Source organism: Spermophilus citellus (genome assembly GCF_964194105.1).
Source record: "Spermophilus citellus genome assembly, chromosome: 4".
NCBI classification, from domain to species: domain Eukaryota; kingdom Metazoa; phylum Chordata; class Mammalia; order Rodentia; family Sciuridae; genus Spermophilus; species Spermophilus citellus.
In genome coordinates this window covers 26,706,987-26,725,069 of record NC_138185.1, presented here as the reverse complement: position 1 = coordinate 26,725,069, position 18,083 = coordinate 26,706,987, and the positions used below count along the sequence as shown (strand labels likewise).

The window sequence follows — 18,083 nt, the reverse complement described above, 5'->3', positions numbered from 1 at the left end:
CAGGAATGTCTGTCATTTTTAATAAACTCACCTTAGTTCATGCTAACCAGGTGACTTAAGTGAGACTCCTAAATGGCCTCATGACAGGGCTGGTCACTGGAAACACCAAGTGATTACATTGGGGAGATCTAAGAAAAACCAAATGAGGTTCTGTGAGCTGCCTGGCTGGTGAGTACGTGGATATGCAGGGGTCGTGACTGCACTTGACTGCAGGGACATGGAGGCTCACCCCCATCTTGTTCTGGTCACCTCCTCTAGCTGCAGGTCACTGAGTCCAGTGTTCCCTGTGAACATTAGTGAGCCCAAGGGGGAGAGGTCATGGAATTCCCAAATTCATATCTGGCCAGGCAGAAGTGTGGGTCACTGGGCACCCCATCTGTGCTGGCATCTGAAGTGCAGACAGTCTCTGGGCTGAGCCTTCTAACTGGGACCTGATGCGAACTCCAGAGAGCGGGAGAACTGGTTACTGGACACCCAGGTGACTTCAGAAAACCCCACCCAATGTGCAAGGCCAAGGAGGGAGTAGCCAGGGCACAACAAAGCTGACCATGAAGCACGGGGGTTGTGGGAGGGGGAAGCCCAGGCCTGGGGCTGGGTCTGTGGAGAGAGGTTGTGGCAGTCTGAAAGGCACCTGCAGGCTGGGCTGGAGCCAGCTCTGCCTGATCCTCCCCCAGGGCTGGGGAGGCTGCCAGCCACCGCCAGCCAGTCAGTGACCTGAACCCACACCAGCAAGCCAAGGGCACTTACCCACCCATGTTCTCTGGTGTCTGCTCACTGCCTGGGGTCACCTTTTGCTCTGGGCATCCAGACAGGGTGGCAGTGCCCATTCAAGGGTTGGAACAAACCCTTCCCCCAACATCCTCAGGCCCAGCATCTAAGCCTGGAGTCAGGCCCGGAGCAGCAGAGGCACCCCCTGCCTGCCCTCGTGATCACATTTGTGGCAGAGACTCTGCTTTGGGCATTAATAACCAGCTCTCAATAGGGGATGGGTCACAGCTTGGAGGAGAATGCACAAAGTGGACGTCCCCGGACCCTGCTTTATTAATATGACCAGCAGAGTGGGTACTAATGAATATCACTAGGTCAATACTTTGCCATCTTGCCTGAGACATTAAAATTAGGACGGACAAGCTGAGCACAATGGCACACGCCCATCACTCCAGCCACTCAAGAAATTGAGGCAGGAGGATCACAAGTTCAGGGTCAGCCTCAGCAGCTAGAGATGAAGTTCAATGGCAAACTGCCCCTGGGCTAGAATCCTCAGTACCAAAAAATAAATTTAGGATGGACAACCTCACCCCTCCAGCACAGCAGTCTTATCTGTTCTGAAATCTCTGCTCCCCACCGCTGGCTCCCCACTGAGAGGTCAAGGGGGACCAGCAAGACTCCCCAGCTGGCCTCAGCCTCCCTCCCCCAAAGGTCCCCCATGGCCCACTGTGTCCTTGGGCACAGAGATGCCAGCTCTGGTACAGGGTCCCAGCACTGAGTCACAGCCTCCTCTTACCACTGAAAAGGGCTGACAGATTACCTTCTTTTTTTTTTTTTTTTTTTTTTTTTTTTTTTTAAAGAGAGAGTGAGAGAGGAGAGAGAGGAGAGAGAGAGAGAATTTTTAATATTTATTTCTTAGTTCTCGGCGGACACAACATCTTTGTTGGTATGTGGTGCTTGAGGATCGAACCCGGACCGCACGCATGCCAGTCGAGCGCGCTACCGCTTGAGCCACATCCCCAGCCCCAGATTACCTTCTTGATGTCATTCCCAGAGGCCTCAGGGACCCTGGCCCATGACACTCCCTCTCAAGGACAGGACACGCACCCTTCCTGGAAAAGCATTTTAATCTGCTCATGCAGGCAACAGAGGGAGATGGTGGCGGTCAGACCCGAGGGCGTGCTCTCAGCTGGCCCGGTCTCAGCAGCTCCGAGCCTCCAACAGCAAAGGGGGAGCAAATTCACCCCAGAAAGCCAACGTGGAGGGGCAAGCTATGGCTAGCTGGTGACCTGCAGGCGAGGAGTGGGGGTGCCAGTGGCTCACAGAGCCCCTTTCAGAGTCTGGGCTGCAGGGACGAGGCGAGGGATGGACCGCAAGCCCGCAGGAAGAGGATAAAGGCACTGGGCACCGGTGACCCAACAGCGGGCTCAGGTGGGCCTCTACACCACCTGTCGCAAACAGGCCATCCCCACAGGGCCTCTACCTTGGCCAAAGCACAAAACGGTCTTTCAGCCCAGAAATCAGAGCCAAGTTCTGAGCCCAGCCCTGCCCACAACTGCCTCCGGATGTGGGGCTGGGTCAGCTGGAGCCCCGCCATCTTGGGTTCAGTGGCAGTTCTGACAGCTTGGGTGGCAAGGAATCCCATTCACACGGCAGCGGCAGCCCCCGCTGGTGTCTCCGGGGCCCTAGAGGACAGAGGGAAGCGTCCTTGAACAGGGAGGACAGCCTGCCTGTGCTGCTCCCTCAAACCCACCTGAGCACACCTGCCACTCGGGCCCTCGTCCCCGCAGGTCCTCCTGAGCGGCCCTCCTGGCTAGGCCACCTGGTAGAGGCGGTCATGCAGCTCCCCTATTACAAGAGTCGGGTCCGTCTGCCGCAGACCCAGGGTGGGAAAGGCTCGGACAGTACAGCACATCCAGGTGGACAGCGCTGGTGCGAGAGCAGGCAGACACCTCCATTTCGTCTGTGTCTCCTGTGTGCCACAGGAGCCCCAACTCCAGGAACACCCCCAGTGAGGACAGCTGACTTCAGCAAAGAGCTCCCAGGGGAAGCTCTACCTAGCAAATGCCTTTGTCATTTGATTCTGACAAGCCTGAGGCTCCACGGTTGTCCCAGGGGAGGAAGCTGAGCCTCAGAGAAGTGCCCAGTGTGGGGGGCCACGGAGGAGCCGCCCGACTCCTGACTGCACTTTCCCACTGTCCTCTGCAACAGGGAGGAAGAAGGTTCGTGTAAAGGCCCGATGTTGGGCACTGGCAGCCATATAGTTAGCCCCTGGGGCACCAAAGCAGCCAGAGACCGGAGGCCAGGACAAGAGTGTGGCTGGCCTCGGGCAGAACTGTACTGAGGACACTGAAATCTGGATTTCACCTAATTTTCTGTTTTCTGCAGAGTGATCAGGGCTGAACCCAAGGCCTCACATATACTAGGCAAGCACCTACCACTGAGGTACACCCCCAGCCTAGATTTCATATCTTTTTCACCTGTCATGAAATACTGCCCGCTTTCAATACTGTTTACACCATTTAAAGATGTAGTTGGGCTCAGTGGCACACGCCTATAACTCTAGTGATTCAGGAGGCTGAGGCAGGAGGATCCCAAGTTCAAGGCCAGACTCAGCAATTTAATGAGAGTTTTAGAACTCAGTGAGACCCTGTCTCACAATAAAAAATAAAAAGGGCTGAAGATGTAGCTCAGTGGTTAAGCACCCCTGGGTTTAATCCCCAGTACCAATAAATAAATATTTTTAAAATAAAAATAAATGGGCTGGGGTTGTAGCTCAGTGGTAGAGTGCTTGCCTCGAAAGCGTGAGGCCCTGGATTCGGTCCCCAGCACCACATAAAAATAAACAAATAAAAAAGAATAATAAAGATATTGTGTACATCTACAACTAAAAAAATTTTTTTAAATAAATAAATAAAAATAAATGATTAAAAAATAAAAATGTAAAAAGCTACTGTCATGTGTAACTAATTAGAACAAAATTTTTAAAAATTTTTTTTAAAGTGTAAAAAGCAAGGTGCAGTCGCACATGCCTGTAATCCCAGCAATGCAGGAGGCTGAGGTGGGAGAATCATAAGTTCGAGGTCAGCCTCAGCAACTTAGTGAGACCCTCTCTAAACAAATAATAAGGGCTACAGATGTAGCTTCGTGGTAAAGAGCCCCAAGGTTCAAAACCGGGTACCAAAAAAATAAAAATGGGCTGGGTATGTGCTCAATGGTAGCGCACACCTGCCTGTGTTCAGTTAAAAAAAAAAAAAAAAAAAAAAAAGATGTTAAAAAACCTTCTCCTGGGCCGGACTGGGGCTCGGTGGCAGAGCACTTGTCTAGCATGTGGGGCTTGGCACAGTCCCCAGGCTATCGTTTTTTCCAAGCCCCTCTCCCAGGCAAGCCCCACTCTCCCCACCCCACCCCCAAGCCTTCTGCTCCTTGGACAACTCACCCCAGGGCCCCACCGCGGGCCCTTGGTGACCCAGCAGATCTCGGTGTGGCAGACGGTGCAGCGGATCCAGTCGCACCCATCCTTCTTCTGCACCACAATATGGCACTGCGGGCAGTGCATGGCCTCGCCCTGCTGCAGCAGCACCTGGAGCAGAGGGTGAGTGGGCGGGGCCTGCCGCCTGCCCCGCCCACCCTTGGATGCTTCCAGCGCCCTCCCAGAACTTCTCTGGCCTCCTTTGTCACAGAGGTCCCCTGCCTCCACCCAGACCCTGCTCCTGCTGCTCACCACCTGACTCTGGGCCTAAGGCCCATCCCGGGATGGGAGTTGACAGAAGGGAGCTCTGCGCCTCCAGGGATCTGTGAACTCAGCTCTGAGAAGCCCCCGGAGCAGAAATCAGCCAGACCCTGGCTCACCCTCAGCATCTCCGTGGTCTGCCGGGCTGCCACGTCATTCTGAGCGCGCAAGGCCAAGTCGTCCTGATACTCCCTGCAGTTCATGCGCTCGTGGATGGCCTGCGGGGGTGGGGGGGCCAGGAGACAGAGTTCCCGGGGCTTCAGACTGGAAGCACTACTTCGGCACAACCAGAGAAGGTCCCTCGGTCTCTGCTTGGTTCTGACCCCACCAGAGGTCCATTGCTTGGAGACCCAGTTTGCCAAGCCTGAGTCTGGGCCCAGGCTCTGCCTGTCTGCCTGCTCATCACTTTAATGGGCAACTTTTGAAGGCCTTGGGATGTGCCTGGGAAAGGATGGGTCAGGGTTGGGTGGGTCTCAGTGTCTGGCTTAGCATGGGACCAGTTAAGTGTGCGGTGTAGAGCCTGAGCTGAGTTTGGGGCCAAGTTTGGGGCTCGCAAGGGTCAGGGCTCCATACGGGACCAGGATTCAGTCTGTGACTAGGGCCAAAGTTGAACTCAGCCCAGGACCAGCACGTGGTCCAGGATCAGGATCAGTACTAGGTTGTGCTGGGGCCAGTGCTGGGATTGGCCTCCCGGGTCAGGGCAGTGACATGCAGCTCCTCATCACAACTCCCAGACCAACATCACCACTCCCTCCCCATGGGAACAGGCGCTGATCTCTGATGCGGTGAGCCTCCCCAGGACCAGGGGAGGAGGCAGGGTGGGACCACGCACCTTGCAGAGCAGGCAGTTGACGTGGAAACACACGGGGCAGGTGAACTCATTTACATCATCCTCAAAGAAGCACCAGCCCTTGCAGTCTGGGGTCTTGCAGTGGTAGCTGAAGGCGCTGCGGTTCTCGGCAATAGAGACGCTCAGGTCCAGAAACCGCTGGTAATCCTCGGGGCTCAGGAGCTGCCAACATACCATGTCCTTGTGTTTGGGGTTCAGAATACCCGACAGATGGCCCTCTGTGCCACCAAATATCCTCCAGGAAGCCCCAGCCCATATAGTCAACCCAGTCCCGAGTACTTTTCTCCTATAACCCTTCTAGTGTTTAAAGGCTCCATGCAAGCCGGGCGCTGGGGTGCAGGCCTGCGATCTCAGCCACTCAGCAGACTGACGCAGGATAGCAAGTTTGAGGCCAGCCTCAGCAACTCAGAAAGATAATATCTCAAAATAAATGAATAAATAAGTAAAAAGAATACCCTGCCTCAAAATAAAAAATACAGGTTGGGGATGTGGCTCAGTGGTTAAGAATCCCTGGTTTCAATCCCTGGCATCAAAGTAAATAAATAAATAAATAAACCAAAAATGAAAATAAATTAAAAGGGCTAGGGATGTAATTAGATGGTGGAGTACATGTCTAGCATGCAGGAGGCCTAGTACCATGGGGAAAAAATAATAAGAAGCAATGATAAGGGCAACATAGTTAAATTAGTATCCTGGTACATCATACTCAAAAAAATCAATTTGGGCCAGGCATGGTGGTGCACACCTGTAATCCCAGCAACTTGGGAGGCTGAGGTAGGAGGATCACAAGTCTGAGGTCAGTCTCAGCAATTCAGTGAGGCCCTAAGCAACTTAGTAGACTCCTGTCTGAAATTAAAAAATAAAAAGGGGGGCTGGGGATGTGGCTCAAGTGGTAGCGCGCTCGCCTGGCATGCGTGCGGCCCAGGTTCGATCCTCAGCACCACATACAAACAAAGATGTTGTGCCCGCCGAAAACTGAAAAATAAAGATTAAAAAAGAAATTCTCTCTCTCTCTCTCTCTCTCACACTCTCTCTTTAAAAAAAAATAAATAAATAAATAAAAATAAAAATAAAAAGGGCTGGAGATGTAGCTCAGTGGTTAAGCCCTCCTGGATTAATTCCTGATAGTCCCCCGCAAAAAAAAAACCCAAAAATCCCAGTTTGGGCTGGGGATACAATTTAGCAGAGCACTTGCTAAGCATGTATGAGGCTCTAAGTTCAGTCCCCCACATACAAATCAATGTCATACACACAGAGGAAATGATTATTATATTATATAACATTTTTGTATTATATGTAAGATTCTTTAGCAAAATAATAAGTTGGTGCGTCTTTGCCAGTTACAATAGGTAAGAATCAGGCCTCTGCTCTGTTATCTCGACTGGGTGGTGGTGAGGGCTCTGGGTTAGGGTAGAAAGCTTGCCTAGCCTGGGGAGGGCCCTGGGTTTGATAACCAGCCCTGAAAAAGAAGAGAAGAAAAGAACTCATCCAGCTTCACAGTTACAATGGGTACATTTTATTGTGTACTAAGTGTAATTTAATAAAGTTGATTTAAAAAAAAAAAACATGTCTGCCAGAAATACTGGAGGAAACGGGACAAAATGCAGTTGGAGGATGTCCTGGGATGGGAAGAAACGGGGGTCCTAGGTGCATGTCTGGGAAGCATCTCCCATCTGGCCCTTGGCACCTCTGGCCCTGCCTCCATGTTTTGGCCTGCGAACCCCAGACACTCGATTCTGGGAAGGCCATTTTCTTGCAATTTGAAGTTGGTGAATCAAGCCCAACAGTTTACACTGTGATGGGGAAATGGAGGCCCAGAGGAGGGAAGGATTTGTTCAAGTCATCAGTAGCCAGAGGGGAAACTGACCCCTTAATAACCTGAACCACAGGAGCAGCAGCATGCACACAGGAGCCCCCACAGCACTGTGCTAGGCTGTTGCTCATGTCCCCTCCCACAGGGACAGCAGGCAGAAGAGAGCAGAGACTCGCAAGCACTCCCACACCCAGGCTCCCCACAGCTGCTCCTGGAACCCTGGAACCACCACCAAGTGAGCCCTGTCAGCCTGCAGGTGGAGAGGGGCCACATGAACCAGTCCACCTTAGTGGCCCACCTGTCAAGCCCAGAAAAGAGCAGCCTGGCCCAGCGCAGACAAGAAGCACCCCTGCTCAGCCTAACTGGAATCACTAACTTGCAACTGATCACTTAAATTGTTGGGAGCCATTAAATCTGGGGTGACTTGTTACACAGCAAAAACCAGCTGATAAAAGGGCTTGCCATGTGTCAAGTCTACTCTAACTTGTTCATGCACACCCTCCACCACAATCTCCACAATTCTTGAAAGGAACTCAGGGGCTGGGGATGTGGCTCAGGCGGTAGTGCACTCGCCTGGCATGCGTGCGACCTGGGTTCGATCCTCAGCACCACATACCAACAAAGATGTTGTGTCCGCCGAGAACTAAAAAATAAATATTAAAAATTCTCTCTCTCTCTCTTCAAAGAAAGAAAGGAAGGAAGGAAGGAAGGAAGGAAGGAAGGAACTCAGGTCATACACCCAGCCTCGGGGCCCAGAGCTCCCCACCCCAACAGCTCGCTCTCTTCCCTTCATGAAGGAAAAGTTACAACTGTCAGTAAGTTTCAGCTACTTCCCCCAAATCCTGTCCTGGTTGGACCCCAGCGCCCAACATGGGGGAGGCTCTTGAAAAATGTCTACTGAGACGTCAGCCAGCTTAGGCCAGCTCCAAGGACTCTGGGGCCTTCCTGCCCCCAGCCTTACCGCCCGGATCTCCCTCTCCAGCAGCTTGCCCGGGCAGGAGTAGGTGTTGTCGATGAAGGGGCAGGAGACCTCGGCCTCCTGGCAGTTGCGGATGGTGCCCTGCAGGCACTCCCTGGGGGGGAGGACAGGGTTAGGTCCTACAACTGCCCTCAGGGACTCTACCCTCCCATGGCGCAGCCTGACCCCAGAGCCCTAGCAGGGCTTCTCCTCAACACCCGACTTCCTTCCATCCAGCCGCCCCGCTGCTCTGACCCAGGCCCCCATCACTCCACCTGGTGACACAGCCTCCTCCCTGCCCCCACCTGGCCCCTAAGTCCACTCTCAGCACCGCAGCAGTGTCAGTGCCCAGGAGCTCCCCACCCCTTCCACCCCAGCACCCACGCAAACCCCCATGTGCTCGCTGAGCCGGGGAAGCCCAACCCCTCTGTCCCTCTCCTCTGGACACACAGGTCTCCTGAGACAAGTGAGGTCCAAGCCTGGGCCCAATCTTCTGCTCCAGGGACTCTCCTTAGAGGCGTCCTGACCGTCCCCAAGCAGGGCTTATGACCCACTGCTCAGCCAGCAATTATCCATTAACATAGGCCTCCTCCCGAATGTCACCTCCAGGAGGAAGAGGGGACCTGGCACTCAGTACAGCTGTAGCAATGACCACCCACCGTGGCAAAGGAACACGTTTTCCCAGCCCAGGGGTGGAAGGGCCACGATTGGGGTGTGGTGGGGGGTAGCGCCCGCCAGTAGAGGCCAGAGTTGATACAAGGTGAGGGGGAGGGGGGGAAAAGGCCCATTCCCCTCCCCTGGGCCTGGGTAGTTGGGGTTAAAATAAGGGCAGAAAGTCTGCAGTCAGAATGCCTGAGTTCATGTCTGGGCTTCTTACATGAGCTGTGTGGCCTTGGGGAGGTCATTTGGCCTCTCTGTACCTCCCATTGCTCTCTGCCCTTGGGGAGACAGGGCCTACCTGGAAGGTTCTGCGGGCGTCCAAGAAAATGAAAGCATAAAGGCCCACCCACTGGCCCTGCGAGGGACGTGCGCTGCTGGGTGGGGGCGGGGCGCACCTGCAGAAGGTGTGCAGGCACTCGCGCAGCACCACCGCCTCGCCGGGCGCCAGCGCCGAGTAGCACACGGGGCACTCGGCGGGCTCCGTGTTCAGCACCAGGCTCCGCTGCTCCAGCTGCACGTGCTGCAGGTAGTTCCCCTCCTGCTGCTGCTGCTTCCGCTGGGCACACGAGCGGGGCCACGGGACGGGTCAGGGTCTTAGGGGTGGTGAGACCAGGGTGGGGCAGGGTGAGGGAGAAGGGCGGGGCGGGCGAGCGTGGCCAGGCTGGGAAGCAGGTGAAACAGCGGTGGAAAGGACGTGGCCGGGGCCTGAGGGGGCTGAGGTCCTGCCAGGCAGCAGGGCGGGGCGGAGGCGCAGAGGGCACAGGTGGGGTCTGGTCAGTTAGGAAGGCGGGGCAAAGCCGGGAGCCAAGCAAGGCTACAGATGGGACCCCAGTGGGGTGATGGCCAGGGTGGGGCAGGGGCTGTGCGGGTAGGGAGAGGGGAACCCGGGGCAAGTAATCGGTGCTGTCACCACAGGGGGCTCCTGGAGGGCAGTCATTCCCCCAGGGAGAGTGAGGGGCCAGGGACGGGGTAGGAGGGGCCAGAGGCCAGGGGAGTTGGGGCCAGGAGGGGACAAGGTTGGGAGGAGTGAGGGTACAGGTGGAGAGGGGTGAGGTCCCTGCTCAGGCCTCCTCAAGGTCACAGCACAGATGTTGAGGTCACAGCTGGGACACTTGCGAACATGGGGGGTTGTTAAAGTGCAGACGGAGACACAGCCCACACAGGACGGAGCACATGAAGAAACTGGATGTGCTCCACAGCAGGAAGCAGAGTCCCGGCCACAGGGTGACCTCAGAGACAGGCAGCGCACAGTCAAGTGAAGGGCCACAGCTAGCGGTGAGGTCAGGAGGGCAGGGCAGTAACGAGGGAGGAGCGGCAGGGGGCTCCCTTCCTGGCCTAGGCCTCCCGCGTCCAGTCGGCAGGAGTCTGTCCCGGGACCGGCACGCCCACCTGCTGGTACTGGCGCAGCGCCTCCTCCTCGCTGGCCAGGCGCGCTCGCTCCTCCGCGTCCGGCTGGTAAGAGGTGGGAACCTGGTAGGTCTCTGGCCGCGCCTGGCAGCACATCTCGCAGCCAGGTCGAGTGGGCTTGTTGATGAAGGTGCAGCCAGGGCACTGCCAGCCCACCTGGGGGCAGAGAGCCATGAGCAGAGTGGCAGACCGGGAGGGGCAGGCAGGGCGCACAGGACTGCCGCTTACCGGTGGGGGCTCGGGCACTGCATCTGGCTGCTGGCCAGGCTCCTGGGGGGCCCCGGGCTTGGAAGGGTCTGGCTCCAGGGGACCCCTTGGCTGCAGCGTGAGATCCTTGAATCCCAGATCTGCAGAGGAGGAAGGCCAGCCGGATCCTTGCTATCCACTGTCCACACCCTGAGCCAGCCAGGCACCCCACCTTCAGCCTCTCTCCTCCCTGGACCTGTCTCCAGCCTTGTCCTGCCAGGTGGGCATTCTGGCTCCCCCAGGGATCAGATCCCTACCCCACCCACCATGCTCCAGACTCAGGCCTCCTGATGCACCCAAAGAGCTGCAGGGTCCCCTCTGAGGAGGCCTGAAAGAACACCCAGGGATCCATTTGTGAAGAAACCAAAGAAAAAGAAGGAATGGCGCCAGACTTCTCCAGTCAGCTCAGGGGAGTCAGGAACCAGGGAGAGCCCCAGGAGGAGTGTTGGGATGGGACTCCTTCTTTTGCCATGAAGGATATCTGTGGGGCTACTGGTGAAACCTGAGAGGGGCTGACTGTACTGCATCCATGCTGATTTCTGAATTGGAGAGCTGCACGTGGTAACACAAGAAAATGACCTTTTTATTTACAGAAATGACACTGAAGTATTTGGGGAAGGGGATATCATGTCTGACCCTTATTCTCAAATGGTTCAGAAATTAAAACCATTTTATATTTAGAAGAGAATGATTAAAGCAAAGCAAATATGGTAAAGTGTTCATATTTGGGAAAACCAAGTGCTGTGGCGCACATCTGTAATCCCAGAGAGCCGGGTGGCTGAGACAGGAGGACTGCAAGTTCAAGACCAGCCTTAGCAATTTAGCAACTTAGGAAGACCCTGTCTCAAAAAGGGCTGGAGATGTGGCTCAGTGGTAAAGTGCTCCTGGTTCAATCCCTGGTACCAAAAAATAAAAAAAGTACTTTGGAACTTATGTAATTCTTTGTGCAATTCTATAACTTTTCTGTAGTTATGAAATACTGCAAAAATAAGAAATTTAGAATAAATACTAGTTATAATTATCACCATACCCCGTTTACAGATTATAGAAACTGAAGATTCAGAGACAGGAACAAACCTGCCTGAGGTCACACAGCTCTGGTAAATGCCAGGGCCAAGGCGGAACTCCACCCCGCCCCACACCAGATGTTCTAAAGAAGGTTCCCTGTAGCGCTCTCTGCCCACGTCTCTGTCCTCCTGGGAGTCCCTGACCCCCTGTCCAGGCAGGCACTGTGCCCTGCTCGCTACGGCCTCAGGTGAGCCTGGCCCTGTGCGGGCCCCACTGCCTGGGCCAGGGCCTCACCTTCCAGCATCCGCAGCTGCCGCTCCCGCTGCAGCTCCCGAGGGTTAAGCGAGGTGTTGCAGGCTGTCAGCAGATAGAGGTAGGCACTGTCCCCATTCCGCCGCACGCCATGGGAGTGTAGAGTCTCCTGGTCCCGTGCCAACCGCTGCCCAATTACCCACTGCTGCAGTGTGGGTGGGAAGCCATAGTCCAGAAATACCTAGCAGGGGCCAAGAGAGGGGAGGGAGGGAGGAGGGGAGAGATGAGGAGAGGCGCGAGAAACAGGCCCTGCAGCGGCTCCCACCAGCCCCTCACTCACCATGTCCTTGAGGGAAGCCACGGTCATATCAGGGCGCACAGTGAGCCAGATGGTGACGGTGTGCATCTGGGCATCCTCCACGCTCACACACAGCCTGGAGGGGAGAGGGGGGCCACAGGTCCGCCATGGCCACCAGCTAGGACGTGTACACATTTGCTCCCATGTCCACTCACAAGATTCCCGTCTTGAGGAGACTCCCCTGGATTCCCGGGTCCCTCTGCTTCCTCCTCTATTAGGGCCACAGCCGAAGTCCCTCCACCAGCCCCAGGCAGCACTTAGCCTGAGCCACACTGGCAGCACGGGGACTGCCCTCCCCACTTCTCCAGCCTCTTCCATCCCTTCTCCAGGCCTTTCAGCCAAACCTCCAACAGTGGTCATTTACCATGAGCAGAGGCCCAGTTCGAACTGACTCTTAATCCTCTCAAGGAGCTCACAGGTGGTACTGTTGTCTCTTTTCCACAGATAAACATGTTACAGTAACTATGCCAAAGTACAAGGAATGACTGCCAGAGGCAGGATTTAAGGCCAAACACCATTATTTCAGTGCTTTTTTTTCCCCCTGTTGTTGGACATAATACCTTTGTTTATTTATTTTTATGTGGTGCTGAGGATGGACCTAGCATCTCAGATGTGCTGGGCGAGCGCTCTACTGCTGAGCCAAACTCCAGCCCCTATTCCAGTGGTTTTGTTGTTGTCTGCAATAGTGGGGACAGAACCCAGGGCCTCCCACATGCTGGGCAAGCTCTCTTTCACTGAACCTCAGCCTGATATTACAAATACCAACTTTCTCAAGGATCCTCAAACACTTTTGGAAGACTAAAAATACGAAAAGGAAGAGCTAATAGGAAAAACCAGAACTGAACTCCAAAGGAAACAGAGATGATGTAAAGTGCAGAACAATCTGATGAGCACTCTCTGACTTGGGAACACATTACATCTGCAAAGCAAGGATAGCAAGAACGAATCAGAAGCCAGGTGCAGTGGCACACACCTGTAATCCCAGCCACTTGGAAGGCTGAGGCAGAAGGATCACAAGTTTGAGGCCAGTCTGGGCACTTTAGCGAGGCCCTAAGCAACCTAACGAGACCCTGCCTCAAAATGAAAAATAAATAAATAAAAAGCACTGGGTTGTAGCTCAGTAGAAAAGGGCCCCTGGGTTCAATCCCCAGTACCAAAACGAAACAATAAAACAACAACAAAAAGCTGGCAAAAAACCTGTATAGGCAGCTATCCAAAGAAAAGACGCAAATGACCAACAATCACATGACAAGATGCTCCACATCATTAGGTAACAAATGATTAGGGAACTACAAGTCAAAGCCACACTGGGATACTACTTCAAACTCACAAGGGTGCTATAATCAAACCACACGCTGCTGGCCAGAATGTGAAATGGTGCAGCCACTTGGAGAACCAGCCTGGCGGTTCCTCATTAGGGTTAATGTAGAGTTACCCTGTGACCCAGCAATGCCACTGGAAGGTAACCCCAAGAGAAATGAAAACAAGTCCACCTGGTCACACACGTTCACAGAAGAATTATTCATAACAGCCAGGAAGTATGAACAACCTGAATGGCCATCAACTGACTAAAGACTAAAGACAAAGTGAGGGGCTGGGGATGTGGCTCAAGCGGTAGCGCGATCCTCTGGCATGCGTGCGGCCCAGGTTCGATCCTCAGCACCACATACAAACAACGATGTTGTGTCCGCCAATAACTAAAAAATAAATATTAAAAAAATTCTCTCTCTCTCTCTCTCCCTCTATCACTGTCTCTTTAATAAAATAAAATAAAATAAAATAAAATAAAATAAAATAAAATAAAGACAAAGTGATTTGTCCACACAGTGGATTGTTGTTCAGCAATAAAAAGAAAAAAGTTCCGATACATATGGTAAACATGGATGAATCTAGAAAACATGTTAAGTGAAAGATGCCAGACCAAAAAACCACCTGTGGTAAGATTCCACATATATAAAATTTCCAGAATAGACAAATCCCTAGAGATAGACGGCCCTGGAAAGAAGGTGGAGAGGGACTGACTACTAATGTACAAATTTTCTTTTTCTTTTTTGGTACTGGGGAATTGGATCCAGAAATACTTCACCACTGAGCAACATCCCCAGCCCTTTTTATTTTTTATTTTGACACAGGGTCTCACTAAGTTGCTTAGAGCTTCACTAAGTTGCTGAGGCTGGCCTCCCGGGTCATTAGGATTACAAGTGTGTGCCACCATGCCCAGCTGAATATGGGTTTTCTTTATAGGATAATAAAATGTTCTAAAATCGACTGTGGGGATGACTGCACAACTCTGACACACTATTACCTTACTAGGCAGCAATAAAAAAGCTGTAAAAAAAGAATCAGAGACATCAACATTTATTGAGTGATTACACTTTGGTGTTTCAGCAGAGATTAAAACCTCTGGGGCAAAGACTGACAGCATCCATTCTCCCTTGCTTCCCTTGCTAAGAGAACCCTGCAGTCTAGCTGGATACCCGGCTATATTTCACAGCCTCCCTGCAGACTGAGTGTGGCTGTGAGAACAATATTAGGAATGAAGCAGAAGTATGTGCAACTTCTTGTCTACGTTCTTAAGAGAAGTCTTCCCTTCTTCCTGATGTAATGGCTGGAGCTGGAACAGTCATTTTGAACCATGAGATGAACTTCATGAATAATGAGACAGAAGAAAGATGTGCCTCTGAGGACCATGAGCAGCAGAACCTCCAAATTTGAACTGGCTTTTTTTATGCCACTGTTATTTTTCTTCTATTATATGAAGCCTGATATCCTAACATACCTCCTAATAAGCCTATCACTACTGTTATTGTTTCATTTTAAAAAATGAGAAAGCAATCTCTGAGAGGTAAAATAACCTGCCCCACATCTCAGTGACAAACTGGTGTTTGAATCCAGGGACACTCGGCCACTAAGCCACGTCCCCAGCCCTTTTTATATTTTATTTAAAGACAGGGTCTCACTGAGTTGCTCAGGGTCTCGCTGAGTTGCTCAGGGCCTTGCTAAGTTGCTGAGGTTGGTTCTGAACTCACAATCCTCCTGCCTACGCCTCCCGAGCCACTGGGATTACAGGTGAGCGCCACCGTGCCCAGCCAAGAATCATTCTCGAGGGTGCAGTGGCACATGCCTGCAATCCAGAGGCTGAGGCAAATTAGAACCATTCAGTAAGACCTTATCTCAAAATAAAAAACAAAAGGGCTGGGGATGTTGCTCAGTGGTTAAGCACCCCAGGTTCAATACCTGGTGCAAAAAAGAAAAGAAAAGAACATTTGATAGGCTGCCCATGAAGGTTCAGGAAGCCCAAGTTCCTGGCTAACCACGCAGGCCTCACCTGATGTCCTGTGTCAGGGAGACCTCGGGCTTCAGTTTCACACTCACGGGCACCCGTTGCTCTGCCAGCCAGATGGCACACTTCATAGCAGCCTGTTCATCCCCACCAGCCACTGCCCGGGCGAGACTTAGGGCCATCTCCTCTGCTATTGTCAGCAAAATAGAAGCAGGTTAGCACAGGTTTACATTTGGGGAGGTGGGGGGTGAAGGGGATGAGGGACAAGGTGACCCCGTGTGCACACACGCAGCTCCCTATCTTCCTGGTAAACTACTACATATCCTTCTCTACCCAGTTTAAAGTCCCTTTCTCTGGAAGAAAGTCCCTTCTCTGACACTCTCTACTCCTGCCAACTTAGGCTCATTTGGTTCCATTTTTCCTTCCTACTCAAGACTTCCCATACTTCCATTCATTTATTTGATGAGCATTTACTGAGCTCCTACTGTGTGTGACCCTCAGTCCCAGGAAATGGGTAAAATAAACAGGGCCCCTCCCCTCAAAGATCTGCCAGTCCAGAGGAGAGGGAGAAATAAACAAATTTAACAGGACAAAAAAAGAAATCAGATTGTGGTCCATGTTGGCAAGAAATAAACAGGGTAAGGAAATCAGGGACGGTGCTGAGATCTGAGGAGGAGCAGCAGGGGGACGTGGAGGGTGGAGGAGGTGGTGTTCATGTGGAGAGGAGTAAGGGAAGGCGCAGCAGGATCAGAACAGAAGCCAGTGGGGCTCCACTACAGTCAGCAAGGGGGTGAGTGCAGGGAGAGGGGGTGGGGGTCACCCAGGGCTCAGGAGTTGGTTCTAAGAACACAGAGGCAAGGAAGGGTTTGCAGCGGGGCAGTGAAACGCCCAGGTTCTACAGTGTTGGGTGGCCTGGGCAAAAGAAGAGACAAGGAATTCTGATAGGCCCACTGAGGTCCGTCTCCGCACCCGCCCAGGTCTCATGTCAGTGTCCTCTGGTAGTGCCCGCCCACCTCCTATCGTAGCACAGAGGCGGCCCAGAATGCAAGGGAAGAAACTGAAGGGCAGGTGGGCAGAGAGAAGGCAGGCAAGGCTGGGACCCCTCCTCTCCCTCTCTAAGGGCCCACCTTTCTTGATCTTCTCGTCCATCTGGCTTGGCTGCGCCCATCCCCCAGAGGGGGGCTGTGGCTTCGTGGAAATGCTTCCTCCAGGCCACCTGGGAGAGAGCATGCGACCAGGAGCGACTCAGCCTCAGCCGGTGGCCTTGGGCGCCGGCCCAAACCCCTTCCATACTTTGGTGTCCCGGGCGGCAGCCGGGTAGCATCACACCACCCGGGGCCCGGGCCTGGCACAGGGAACTGGCCAGAACCCCACCCGGGACGGTGAAAGCGCAGGGGGCACCCAGCCAATGGGCGAAAGAGGAAACGGGGCCGGGGCGGGAAAGGAGGGAGAGGACGCCGGCGCCGCACGGCGGGGGCGCTACAGGTCCCCGAGGGGCGCCCCGCTTCCCCTGGGAGCGCCCCTGCGGTCTGGGACTGCGGCCCTACCCCAGCGCTCCCGGAGGTGCCTGTCATTCGGAAGCAGGGGACCAGCTCCGGCGGAAGAGAAAGTGAAAGTGGTGGCCCCGGAAGTGGGGCGGGGGGGGCCCGGAAAATTGTCTCCTCACCGGGACCCCCCGCCCGGCCCCAGCGGCAGGAGGCGCCGAGGCTGTCCCCGCGCCCCCGCCCCCGCGGGCCCGGCCGTCCCCAGCGCCCACCCTGATCCAGGCGATCCAGGCGGCCCCCTCATACTGACCACAAAACCCCCGACCCGGGCTCACCCGAAGCGCCGCGCCGCCGCCGGGGGCGGGGCCTGGGGGTCGTGGGCGGGACCTGGATCGAAGGACTGGGGTCTGAGCCGAGCCGGAGCCGGTCTGGAGGGCGGGGCCGGGGCCTTCTGGAGGGCGGGGCCGGGGCCTGTCTGGAGGGCGGGGCTGGGGCCTTCTGGAGGGCGGGGCCGGAGCCTGTCTGGAGGGCGGGGCCGGACCTGAAGGGGTGAGGGCGGGGCCTGGGCCAGGAGGGGCGGGGCTTGAGAGACCGGGTGGTGAGAGACCCGGTGGTTTGACACCACTGCTGACAGCTTTGGAGAGCTCTAAGCGGGCTCCAGATTGTTTCTGACCTTGTCAAGGTCAGAGAGGAATCTGAATCCAAACCTGGCAGGTTCAGGAACCCACCCTCAACCAGACCGGAGGCTGCCTCTAGGCTTTCACCCTCTACTTTTGCATTCGTTCATTGAGGAAGTTTGCATCCGCCTTACAAAAAAAGTCTGGGAGCCCGACGTACTCCAGGCTCCTGCCTCTTTAAAATTTTCTCCCACTTTTCATTCCACGGATCAGCAGATCCTGTGAGCTTCATCTGCAGAGTAGATTCAGAAACTCACCCCTGGCCTCCTCCATGCCCCATCCCGTGGCGCCTGCCTCAGTCCTCTGTCCTTTCCCAGTCGAGTCGGATTAGCGTCCTCTCCTGGCTCCTTGTTTCTTTTTCTGCCAGCCCCTCCCCGACCTGCAGGCACCTTCTGCCCAGGTACCAGAACATCCTGCTAAAATGTGTGTCAGCTCCAAGTCAGCCCACTCAGATACTCCCAAAGAGCCAAAGTCCTCCCCAGCCTGGCAGCTGCCACCCACAACCTCTGCCTTTGTCTCTGACACCCTCACTTGGGATCGCTGCACTCAAGCCTCATTGGCTTCAGGGTTCTGAGATAACTCAGCCTTTTGGAATCTGCTGCTTTAGAAGTTTTCCATAGGAAGAGGTTTCTGGTGACGAATGTTC

At 54.2% G+C, this 18,083-nt stretch overlaps 1 protein-coding gene across 5 annotated transcripts; it reads right to left on the bottom strand.

Moving 5' to 3' along the window:
* Positions 1-1,817: 1,817 nt before the first annotated feature.
* On the bottom strand, positions 1,818-17,226 carry RBCK1 (RANBP2-type and C3HC4-type zinc finger containing 1). Of its 5 annotated transcripts, none has more exons than XM_081291546.1 (13): positions 17,096-17,226; positions 16,404-16,492; positions 15,322-15,466; positions 11,976-12,069; positions 11,678-11,876; positions 10,358-10,476; positions 10,112-10,285; positions 9,118-9,278; positions 8,066-8,177; positions 5,274-5,453; positions 4,433-4,659; positions 4,148-4,325; positions 1,818-2,393 (listed from the first exon to the last, which is right to left on the bottom strand). In XM_081291546.1, the coding sequence occupies exons 2-13, from the start codon at positions 16,423-16,425 to the stop codon at positions 2,313-2,315; spliced, it is 1,692 nt and encodes a 563-aa protein (XP_081147672.1). In that variant the 5' UTR covers positions 16,426-16,492; positions 17,096-17,226; the 3' UTR covers positions 1,818-2,312. The 5 variants fall into 5 exon arrangements, with proteins under 5 accessions (XP_081147672.1, XP_081147675.1, XP_081147676.1 ...); XM_081291549.1 differs by having other exon boundaries at positions 4,561-4,659; positions 17,096-17,224; XM_081291550.1 differs by having other exon boundaries at positions 4,148-4,291; positions 4,561-4,659; positions 17,096-17,223.
* Positions 17,227-18,083: the final 857 nt, after the last annotated feature.

Bases quoted from the DNA above. Each gene is read 5' to 3' on its own strand.
- RBCK1 (XM_081291546.1), bottom strand. From the start codon at position 16,425: ATGGACGAGAAGATCAAGAAAG. The intron at 12,070-15,321 runs GTGAGGCCTGCG...TCTCCCCTCCAG, and splicing joins TCCCTGACACAGGACATCAG to GCTGTGTGTGAGCGTGGAGG. The intron at 4,660-5,273 runs GTGCGTGGTCCC...CCACCCCCGCAG, and splicing joins TCAACTGCCTGCTCTGCAAG to GCCATCCACGAGCGCATGAA.